Here is an 11,012-nt window from a genome sequence, read left to right on the forward strand (position 1 = left end):
AGAAACACAAGAAAGAAGGTCATGTGGGCCGGGCGCAATGGCTCACACCTGTAATCCCAGCACTTTGGGAGGCTGAGGTGGGTGGATTACCTGAGGTCAGGAGATTGAGACCAGCCTGGCCAACAGGATAAAACCACATCCTACTAAAAATATAAAAATTAACTAGGTGTGGTGGTGGGTACCTGTAATCCCAGCTACTCGGGAGGTTGATGCAGGAGAATTGCTTGAACCTGGGGGGCAGAGGTTGCAGTGAGCTGAGATGGTGCCACTGTACTCCAGCCTGGGCAACAGACTGAAACTCTGTCTCAAAAGAAGAAAGAAAAAAGAAAAGAAAAGGAGAGAGGAGGGGAGGTCATGTGAAGACAGAGGCAGAGATTGGAGTCATACTGCCCACAAACCAAGGAACACCTGGGGCCACCAGTAGCCAGGAAAGGCTTGGGGAACAGACTGCTTCCTAGAGACTTCAGAGGGAGCATTAGTCTCCTGATGCTTTGATTCCTAACTTTTAGCCTCCAGAACTGTGAAAATAAGTTTCTGGTTTGAAGGCACTCAGTTTGTGGTAGGCTGTGTTATGGGAGCCCTAGGAGGCCACTACATAGGGACTCAGGATTAACGCCTCAGAGTCAGAAGAGGCTGGGGTCCCAGGAACCATGGGCTGCCACACTCTGGTCTGATTATCTCCAGGCTTGCTTTCCATGGCAGAAAAATATGCCTTCAGCTGTGTAAGCAGTTATGGGTAAGCAAGTTTGATTACTGTTTGGGGACAGGGTCCCACCTGCTGCCCACACACCCCGGCGAATTTCCCTGACCCCACTCCTCAGGCAGGCAGGGTCTCCACATCAAAGAGGGGGTGCCTGAGGCTGGCTGCCTGGGGGGCCCTGAGTGCAGCTCTTCCTGCTTCTCTTCGAGACACCCCGATGGGGAGAAGGCAGTGCCGCAATTGTCCTTTCTCAGCTGAGGACCTTTCCCACCCAAAAAGGAGAGCACAGCCATGCTCCAAGGACTGGAGTGTCTTTATTGGAGTTAGGACTGGGGCCTCTATAGGGGCTTCTGGTTTCTGGGCTGTAGGTTTGTGGGGTGTGGGATCTTGAGTCAAAGGTGGGAGACTAGGGCAGGGTATCAGAGGGTGATATCATCCTCGTACAAGGACAGCAGCAGCAGGACGGCCCAGCCGCCCAGCAGGCCCACGTTGTGCAGCAGAAAGAGGAGCCAGGGCCGTGGGTCCCGTACTTTCAAGATGGCCGGGAGCTGAGGAGCAAGTGGGTACCAGGTCAGCGCCCCTGCTCAGCTCCGCTGCTCAGTTCCTGGCCCAGAGCAGCCCCTCCCCTCACCATCCTGACCATGTCGCAGAGTGCCACGTAGAGGAACAGGCCGGTGGCCACTGCCAGGATCCAGACCTCGCTCTCCTCGCCGACTCCAACCGCGAGTGCCACGTAGAGACCCGCGAAGGCCGTGAGCGCAGAGGCCAGGTTCAGCACCAGCGCTTGGCGCACGGACAGCCCCGCCTGCAGCAAGGCCGCGAAGTCCCCTGCGGGCGGGTCCACATCAACAGCTCCGCCCTCCTATTTACATGCCCCGCCCACCCCCTTTCGGTCGCGCGCTCTTACCACCAGGCCCCGCCCACCTGTTCCCGGTCTCCCCGCCCAGCCCCGTGCGGCCCCGGCCATCTCCTTCCAGGCCCCGCCCGCCGCTCACCCAGCTCGTGCGGCAACTCGTGGCAGAACACCGCCAGCGAGGTGGCCAGCCCGGTCTTCCAGGAGGACGCGAAGGCGGCGCCCACGGCCAGCCCATCGGCGAAGTTGTGCACGGCGTCGCCCAGCGTGATCACATAAGGCAGTAACCTCAACTCTGCGGATGCAGCGGCCGTGGGTTCGCGTGGCCTGTCCCCGACCGCCAAGTCCCGGGCCCCGCTCGCGCTGCACACAAACCTCAGATCCCCCAGCCCTTCCGGGGTCGCCCCCTGGGCTCACCTGGGCTCAGTCTCCTGGGCTCCGGGTTCAGCAGCTCCGGGCTCTCCTCCGCCACCTGGGAGGAGCCTTGAGTAAGTCCCGCCCAGAGATAGAGGAGGAACGCGGCGGGGCGGGGCCCCAGATCACCGCGGGAGGCGGGACCGCAGGCCTGGGGTGGGGCTGGGAGTGTGGGCTTGGGAAGGGGTCTGTGGGAGGGGCTGCGCGTGGGGTGGGGCATCGGGCGCCCACTCACCAGGTCCGCGCGGGAGCCCTCGTGGGGCGGCTTGGGCTGCCGGAGCTCGCTGGGTGCCAGCTGCAGGGACACACCGTGGCTGTGGCCGCCGTGGCTGTGGCTGCTGTGGCCGCAGGGCCCGTCCTCCAGGTCCTGTGAGGGTAGCTGCTCAGTGTCCGCCAGGCCCCCAGCACACCCACCCGCCGGATACCTTCCCAAGAAGCCTGACCTCCGGGTCTCTGGGCAGCAGGAGGTTGAAGAGGTTCTCAAACAGGAAGAAGGCGTAGAGCCCGGCCAACATAGCCAGGAGGCGCCAGGTGGGCTGTGGGCTGAGGCCCTCTTCGCTGTGTGTGTGCAGCCCCAGCACCTGGGGAGTAGGGGCGCTGGGCTGGGGGGGTCACAGGGCGCCTCCCTCCAAGACCCAGGGAGAGGGGTCAGGGGTCGGGGGGTGGTGTGGGTAAGGGCCCTGGGAGGGCATGGCCTGGGAGTCCATGGTGGGGAAGGGAAGGCCAGGATCGGGGGTTGTGGGGGCAGACCTTGGGCGTCAGGTGCAGGACAGCATCCCCAGTGAGTGCACCCACCGCCAGGCTCAGGAAGGTCTGCAGGATGTAGTGGGTGACCCCCCTGCAGCCAGTGCAGGTCAGCAGTACGAGGCCAAAAACCGAGCAGAGGCAGATGAGCAGCGTGGCCAGGGAGCCGTACAGATACCCTGGGGGCGGGTGAGGTGGCTGTGAGAGCTTTTCTTCCAGACTCAGCCCCTGCTTCCCGGGCGTCGCTCACCAGAGCTGCAGGCGGTCAGTGTGGGCCAGTCCCTCACTCAGGCTGACGCTCCTGCCTCAAAGCCCGACTCCCCTCCTGGCGATGCCACATTGCCCTGTGTCTGCTGTATCAACTTCCAGGCCCTGCTCCCTCTCTCCATCCCTCACCCTCGGCAGCCACTCCTTCCTCCCTATGTGGGCCCCACCTCTGCACTGCCAGCACAGTGCCGGGGTGGGCACTCACTCTCTGCCTGGCTGAGCTGGTCCTGGACGGGGAGCCTGGGCTGGGAGGTGCAGGCTCCACTCAGCTGCTGTTGCAGCAGGGCAGGGCTCAGTTGGACCCAGGCCTCCGGGGTCACCCCAACCTGCTCTGACAGTCCATACACAGCCATCACGTCCCTGGCACTCAGGCATACCTGGGGAGTGGCAGGACACGCTCAGGGGCCTGAGCAGACCCCAGTGGGACCCCATCTTACCCCAGGGCACAGCTCACCGTATCCCACACACTGGAGCTATCGTTGGAGGTGACGAGGGGCACAGGGTCCTGGCCGCTGGCTCCCCTGTGCTGATGACTGTGGTCACTGTGGGCCTCCCTGCCTACCCCCAGGCGCTGCATCAAGGCCGACAGCTCTAGCAGGGAGAAGAGTCAGCACGGCGAGTCTGTGTGGGCTCCAGCCCTGCCCCCCAGGGACATGGAGGCTGGGGACTCGGGGGTGCCCCTCCACAGCCCAGCCCAGGCCTCACCGGCCAGCGTCATAGGAGCCTCGCTACTGTGCTGCTGGAACACAAAGTCCACGAAGTACTGAGGGCTCGGCAAGGCATGGAAGCAAGACCCACTCCTGACGTGGTCCAGCAGGGCAGCCAGGACGCCGCCGGCACTACCTGGAGCCCCCGCCCCCACCGCCTCCTCCAGCAGCTGAGGAATGTCTACGCAGGCCTGGGGAAGAGGGGACCTCTGCCTCAGCCTTTGGTGTGACCTTGCATCCAGTTCTGCCATCTACCCAGCTGCCCCTGGATGCATCTCCCACGCCAAGTACAGGATCTGCCCCCACCAGCCCCGCCCTTCCCTGGGGCCACAGCCCTCCCTACCGGGCCCAGCTGCTTCAGGCTCCCACTCAGCCCTCTGGGTTCCTCCCTCGTGAGGCCCCTCCTGGGGCTCCTGCAGGCCCCCAGCTGCCCGGTAGTGAGCTCCACATTGTGAATCCCCAGCAGGAGGCCGACTCCCGGGCGTCTCCCCAGGCCCCCAAGCTCCCTGAAGGCTCTGCAGCCAGGCCTGGCCCCCTAGGCCATGGGGCCCTCCTCACCCACTCCCCTGGTCTGCCTGGACTGTCCCTCACCGTCTTGGGGGTCTGGCCGGCAGCCTGGGCCTGCATCCTCTGCAGCAGCCAGCTTAGGCCCGGGATCAGGGCCTTGGGGCTTTCGAGCAGGGCCAGGAGATGGTCTGCACGAGAGGCCCAGCGGCCAGCCCGAGCATCCTCACACGTGCCCTCGGGGTTGCTGAGGTAGAGGACGGCGGCGGCACTGAGGCGGGCAATGTACCTGGCCTCCAGGACCGGGCCTGGGGGCAGCCCTGGCCCCTCAGGCTCGCCCAGGCCCAGGGCGTCCTCCACAGACAGGCACTGTGGGCAGAGACAGGTGAGGAGGGGCTCTGGGCCCACCAGGGAGGGGAGAGGCAGGCCTGGCCAAGGGGCTTCCCCACAGGCCTGTTTCCTCTCCCTCTCAGGTCCAACCACGTCCACCATCCTCTCTCAAACCCTCGTGCCCTTCTGTCTCCCCAGGACCCTGTTCTGCTTCCCCAACTACACGGAGAGGGGTCCCCAACAGTGGTCCCCCATCCCCAGGGGACTCCCCTGGAGCCACTGCCAATTTGATGGCTGGGGGCCGGCAGGGGGAGGTGGTCCTGGGGTCCTGGGGAGAAGAGGGACTGTGTGTCCCTGGAGAGGTGTGCCTGTCTGCCCTCATGAGCATGAGGGTGGGCTCTGGCCTGCGGGGAGGGCCAGGGTGCCCAGGTACTGCCGCCAGCCTCCTCCGCCTCCTGGAGTTTGCCCAGGGCCCTTTGCTGCCAGTTGGCAGGGCGGAGCGGGCGGGAAGAGGCCAGGGCTGGGGGACCCGTCGGGTGGGGCTGTTACCTTTCCACACGGCCCGTTGGCGCAGTGCACACGGTCCGCCAGCGTATTTAACAGGCCGCCCAGTGCCTCTTGATCCACAGCTCCCTGGCCGGAGGTGAGTAGGCTCAGCAGACCAGCAGGCGGGGGCGCCGTCGCCGTTGCCGTCACCATCACCACCAGCACAGCCAGCAGCAGCCCAAGCTCCAGCGAGACCAGGGACGCCATACTCAGCTCCCAGCGTGCTCAGTAGGTGTTGCTGTGGCCAAGGCCCAGTGCTTCTGGGCTGGCTGAGGGCGGCTTTGCTGGGGTTGCCCAGGGCCAGACTGGGGCTGGGCTAGGACCCGCCCGGCCCGGCCTGCATGAGGACCTCTCCCAGGTATTCCTGCAGAGCTCTGTGATTGGCTGCTGGAGATGCCTGGGTTAACCATTCCAGCCACAGATCCTCCCCAGTAGCCTGAAGCCACTGCTGGTGGGGGGCGAGGGCTAGGCCCCTTCCCCTGGACAGGCAGCCTGGGTGGGCTTTTTTTTAGATAGAGTTTTGCTCTTGCTGCTCAGGCTGCAGTGCAATGGCGTAATCTTGGCTCACTGCAACCTCCGCCTCCCAGGTTCAAGTGATTCTCCTGCCTCAGCCTCCCGAGTAGCTGGGATTACAGGTGGCACCACCACACCCGGTTAATTTTGTATTTTTAGTAGAGGCAGGGTTTCTCCATGTTGGTCAGGCTGGTCTTGAACTCCCAACCTCGGGTGATCCGCCTGCCTTGGCCTCCCCAAGTGCTGGAATTACAGGTGTGAGCCACCGCGCCCGGCCAGCCTGGGTGGGCTTCTGTCCTCTTCCTGCTGCCCCTCAAGCTGTGGGGCAGAGCCGGAGTGTCCCCTTCTGGCTCTCCATCTGGAGGCTGCCTCCAAGCTGGGGGACGCAGGGCAGAGGTGCACAGATGCCCCCAGAGCCTGAGAGTTCCCAGGTCCATGCCTCTGCCCCTCCCAACAGAGACTGCCCAGACACCCTTGGTGGCCCCAGTTGGGGTGGGGACATGAACCTCTTCCTGGGTCCTGGGCTATGGTCCCTGTTGGGGACTGCGATGGAATCAAAGGAACTGAAGGAACCTAAGGGAGCTGCGTCATGCTCCCTTAGGCCAGAGAAAGCCCCAGGAAGCTCCAACACAGACAACCAGGAAGACAGACCTGGGCCCTGGCAGCCACCTGGCCGGGCTTGGGGCAGGATAAGATTGGGGTAAGACCCCAGCTCTAGCCCCCGGGGCAGGGAGGCTGTGGCTCCCAGCCCTGCCCTCCCTGTGGGCTCCTTCTCTGGCCTTTGAGCCTAGAGGCCTTATCTCTACTGTGGTGGTGATGGCAGAAGTCTGGGGGAAGGGGAAGGCAGATCTCAGGGCAGCTTTGCCTTCTGAAGGGGGAGTCCAGATGCCGCCTCCTGCCCGGTCCAGCCAGCCTGACCCTGAGTGTTGTGGGTGGGGCTGGGGTGGGGAGCTGGGTGCCTGAGGCCCAAGGACTCTGTCCTGCCATGTGCAGGGCGGGACGGTGTGGGGAAAAGAAAGAGAGATCAGCCTGTTACTGTGTCTATATAGAAAGAAGTAGCCATAAGAGACTCCATTTTGTCCTGTATTTGAGATGCTGTTAATCTGTGACCCTACCCCCAACCTTGTCCTTGCAAGAGACATGTGCTGCGGTGACTCAAGGTTTAATGGATTTTGGGCTGTGCAGGATGTGTCTTTGTTAAACAAGTGCCTGAAGGCAGCTTGCTGGTTAAAAGTCATCACCATTCTCTTAATTTCAACTACCCAGGGACACGTACACGGCCAAAGGTCGCAGGGACCTCTGCCTAGGAAAGCTAGGTGTTGTCCAAGGTTTCTCCCCATGTGATAGGCTGAAGTAATGCCAAAAGGTTTATGGAGATGTTTGCATATGCATCTCAAGGCACAGCATTTTCCTTTAAACTTATTCATGTCACAGAGGTTTTTGTTCATATGTCTTACTGCCGATTTCCTCCCTACAATGATCCTATTGTCCTGCCACTCCCTTATCTTTAAGATGGTAAAGATAATTATCAATAAATACTAAGGGAACTCAGAGACTGGTGCCTGCGTGGGTCCTCTGTAAGCTGAGCGCCGGTCCCCTGGGCCCCCGCTTTTCTTTCTCTATACTTTGTGTCTTATTTTTTTTCTCAAGTCTCTCCTTCCACCTAACGAGAAACACCCACAGGTGTGGAGGGGCAGGCCACCCCTTCAGGACGGGGCAGGGCGGGCATTGGGCCCAGTGTCCTGGGGTCAGGGTGCTTCCCCTGGCAGCCTCACCCTGCCAAGCGGCAGATCTCATGGTGCCCCTCTGGCTGGGCCCACCCACAGTGGTATCCTTCTGGGGGCGCAGATGATTTCTGGGCCCCAAGACCATGACGGGGGCAGCTCTACATGCAGCCTGGAGATGTTGCGGTCCCAAACTGGCCCTTTCCCTCCCACACCACCCCAGGACCAATGGGCTGGCTGGAGGCCACCCATTCTAAACCAGGCTCAAGGGCCTATTTTAGCTTCAGGGTAAAGGTCTTGGGCTGGGCCTGACTCTGTGGCCTTCCTGAGCTGCCTCCCCAGTAGGCCTCAGTGCTGGGCTGCAGGCCTCCTCCATTCCCTCCATTCATGTGACCCCATCCCTCCCCCCAGAAACTCTCTTCCACAGCCCAGGAGCAGCCGCTGAGGGTTTCAGCTGCCTGTGCCCCAGCCTGAGGCCGGCTTCCCCAGAGCAGAGGGGTTGAACTCTCCTGCCCCTCAGGCCCAGTCTGTCATGCAACAAGCTCATTGCAATTGGCCCATCTTAAAAACAACACTGGTCGGGCACCTTGGCCCACGCCTGTAATCCCAGCACTTTGGGAGGCTGAGGCAGGTGGATCACTTGAAGTCAGGAGTTTAAGACCAGCCTGGGCAACATGATGAAACCCCAGCTCTACTAAAAATACAAAAACAAATTAGGGCACCCAGGCCGGGCGCAGTGTCTCACGCCTGTAATCCCAGCACTTTGGGAGGCCGAGGCAGGCAGATCACGAGGTCAGGAGATGGAGACCATCCCGGCTAACACGGTGAAACCCCATCTCTATTAAAAATACGAAAAAATTAGCCAAGTGTGGTGGTGGGTGCCTGTAGTCCCAGCTCCTCGGGAGGCTGAGGCAGGAGACTGGCATGAACCTGGGAGGTGGAGCTTGCAGTGAGCTGAGATTGCACCACTGCACTCCAGCCTGGGCGACAGAGCAAGACTCCGTCTCAAAAAAAAAAAAAAAAAAAGGCACCCAGAGTGGTGGTGGGCGCCTGTGGTCCCAGCGACTCTGGAGGCTGAGGCAGAATTGCTTGAGCCCAGGAGGTGGAGGCTGCAGTGAACCAAGATTGCACCACTGCACTCCAGCCTGGGCGACAGAGCAAGACTCCGTCTCAAAAAAAAAAAAAAAAAAAGGCACCCAGAGTGGTGGTGGGCGCCTGTGGTCCCAGCGACTCTGGAGGCTGAGGCAGAATTGCTTGAGCCCAGGAGGTGGAGGCTGCAGTGAACCACGATCGCATCATGCACTCATGCACTCCAGCCTGGGCAACTGGGCAAGACCCTGACTCTAAAGACGAAAAAACAAAAAAAACCATAAGCCCATGTTCACTAGCAGCATTATTCAAAAGATGGAAGCAACTCAAATATCCAAACACACGTGAGTGAACGCACTGTGGCTCATCCACAGTGGAACATGATTCAGCCTGAAGAAGGAAGGAAACCGGCCTGCGCTGTGACTTGGATGCACCTTGAGGACACTGTGATGAGCAAAGGCAGCCAGACACGAAAGGGCAAGGACGGTGTGATCACTCACGTGAGGACCCCAGTGAAGCCACCCAGGCGCCGAGGCAAGAGACTGAGGGCACGAGCTGTTCCAGTCTAATAAAATATATAAAATAACAAGAGTTATACTAGATATAGATCATAGATACGGTTATACATGAATATCATTAATCATTAGTTTGTAGCAATTACTGTGTATTCCAATATTATAATACTCCTCGCTCTACAATCATAACCTAGGAAAAACCAGGCCATACAGAGACGGGAGCTGAGGGGACATGGTGAGAAATGACTAGAAGACCAGAGTGTGAGCCTTCTGTGATGCCCGGGCAGGGCCACCGGAGGGCTCCTTGGTCTAGCGGTAACGCCAGTGTCTGGGAAGAAGCCCGTTGCCAAGTGGACCGTGGTCTAGCGGTAGCATCAGTGTCAAGGAAAAACACCCTCTACTTAGCAGACTGGGAAAGGGAGTCTCCCTTTCCCTGGGGGAGTTCAGAGAAGACTCTACTCCTCCACCTCTTGTGGAGGGCTTGACATCAGTCAGACCCACCCACAGTTCTCCGGAGGCCTAACCGTCTCCCTGAGATGCTGTGCTTCAGTGGTCACGCTCCTAGTCCGCCTTCACGTTCCATCCTGTACACCCGGCTCTACCTTTTAGATAATAGTAGCAAAGTTAGTGAAAGTACTAAAAGTCTCTGATATGCAGAAATAACAGCGTAAGCTGTCTGTCTCTCCTCTCTCTCTCTGCCTCGGCTGCCAGGCAGGGACGGGCTCCCTGTCCGGTGGACATGTGACCCACGTGACCTTACCTATCCTTGGAGATGACTCACACTCCTTACCCTGCCCCTTTGTCTTGTATCCAATAAATATCAGCGCAGCCTGGCATTCAGGGCCACTACTGGTCTCTGCATCTTGGTGGTAGTGGTCCCCTGGGCCCAGCTTGCTTTTTCTTTTATCTCTTTGTCGTGTGTCTTTATTTCTACAATCTCTCGTCCCCACATGGGGAGGAAAACCCACCAACCCCATGGAGCTGGACCCTGCAGAGAAAGTAGAAGGGTTTTGGGAGGCCGAGGTGGGCGGATCACCTGAGCTCAGGACTTCGAGACCAGCCTGGCCAACATGGTGAAACCCCATCTCCACTAAAAAGTACAAAAATTAGCCAGGCATGGTGGCAGGCGCCTGTAGTCCCAGCTGCTCAGGAGGCTGAGGCATGAGAACTGCTTGAACCCCAAGGAAAAGGGTGCAGAGAGCCGAGATCACGCCATTGCACTCCAGCCTGGGCGAAAAGAGAGACTCCAACTAAAAAATAATAATAAATAATAAATTTTTTAAATTAATAAAAAAAATACAGGCTGGGCACAGTGGCTCATGTCTGTAATCCCAGTACTTTGGGAGGCCAAGGCGAGCAGGTCACCTGAGGTTGGGAGTTTAAGACCACCCTGGCCAACATGGTGAAACCCCGTCTCTACTAAAAAATACAAAACTTAGCTGAGCACGGTGGCAGGTGTCTGTAATCCCAGCTACTCAGGAAGCTAAGGCAGAAGAATTGCTTGAACCTGGAAGGCAGAGGTTGCAGTGAGCCGAGATTGCACCATTGCACTCCAGCCTGGGCGACAGAGCAAGACTCCATCTCAAAAAAAAAAAAAGAAAGAAAGAAAAAATATTTTAAAAATAAATAAAATAAATACAGGCTGGTCGCAGTGGCTCACACCTGTAATCCCAGTACTTTGCAAGACCAAGGCAGGTGGATCACCTGAGGTTGGGAATTCAAGACCAGCCTGACCAACATGGAGAAACCCCATCTTTACTAAAAATGCAAAATCAGCTGGGTGTGGTGGTACATGCCTGTAATCCCAGCTACTCAGGAGGCTGAGGCAGGCGACTCTTGAACCTGGGAGGCGGAGGTTGCAGTGAGCCGAGATCGCGCCATTGCACTGCAGCCTGGGCAACAAGAGCGAAACTCCAACTCAAAAACAAACAAATACAAAATTTAGCCAGGCATGGTGGCATGCCCCTGTAGTCCCAGCTACTCAGGAGGCTGAGGCAGGAGAATCACTTAAACTCGGGAGATGGAGGCTGCAGTAAGCTGAGATCACACCACTGCACTCCAGCCTGGGCGACAGAGCCAAACTCCTTCTCAAAAAAAAAAAAAAGG

General features: G+C 59.1%; 1 protein-coding gene across 1 annotated transcript; it reads right to left on the reverse strand.

Annotated features, from left to right (window-relative positions):
• Nucleotides 1-995: 995 nt before the first annotated feature.
• On the reverse strand, nt 996-5,378 carry SLC39A4 (solute carrier family 39 (zinc transporter), member 4). The gene is made up of 12 exons (XM_011975700.1): nt 5,069-5,378; nt 4,277-4,558; nt 3,684-3,876; nt 3,433-3,569; nt 3,184-3,355; nt 2,718-2,890; nt 2,411-2,548; nt 2,203-2,334; nt 1,971-2,025; nt 1,696-1,848; nt 1,341-1,528; nt 996-1,248 (listed from the first exon to the last, which is right to left on the reverse strand). The coding sequence occupies exons 1-12, from the start codon at nt 5,270-5,272 to the stop codon at nt 1,120-1,122; spliced, it is 1,956 nt and encodes a 651-aa protein (XP_011831090.1). The 5' UTR covers nt 5,273-5,378; the 3' UTR covers nt 996-1,119.
• Nucleotides 5,379-11,012: the final 5,634 nt, after the last annotated feature.

The sequence above is a fragment of the Mandrillus leucophaeus genome, unplaced genomic scaffold (assembly GCF_000951045.1).
Source record: "Mandrillus leucophaeus isolate KB7577 unplaced genomic scaffold, Mleu.le_1.0 Scaffold158, whole genome shotgun sequence".
In the NCBI taxonomy this organism is placed as follows: domain Eukaryota; kingdom Metazoa; phylum Chordata; class Mammalia; order Primates; family Cercopithecidae; genus Mandrillus; species Mandrillus leucophaeus.

What these genes read in the sequence shown, in the direction of transcription:
- SLC39A4 (XM_011975700.1), bottom strand. Translation starts at nt 5,272, where the DNA reads ATGGCGTCCCTGGTCTCGCTGGAGCTTGGGCTGCTGCTGGCTGTGCTG. An exon ending in CCGGCCAGACCCCCAAGACG is followed by an intron (nt 3,877 to 4,276) that starts GTGAGGGACAGT and finishes CCTCTTCCCCAG; the next exon opens with GCCTGCGTAGACATTCCTCA. An exon ending in CGAGTTGCCGCACGAGCTGG is followed by an intron (nt 1,529 to 1,695) that starts GTGAGCGGCGGG and finishes ACCCGCCCGCAG; the next exon opens with GGGACTTCGCGGCCTTGCTG.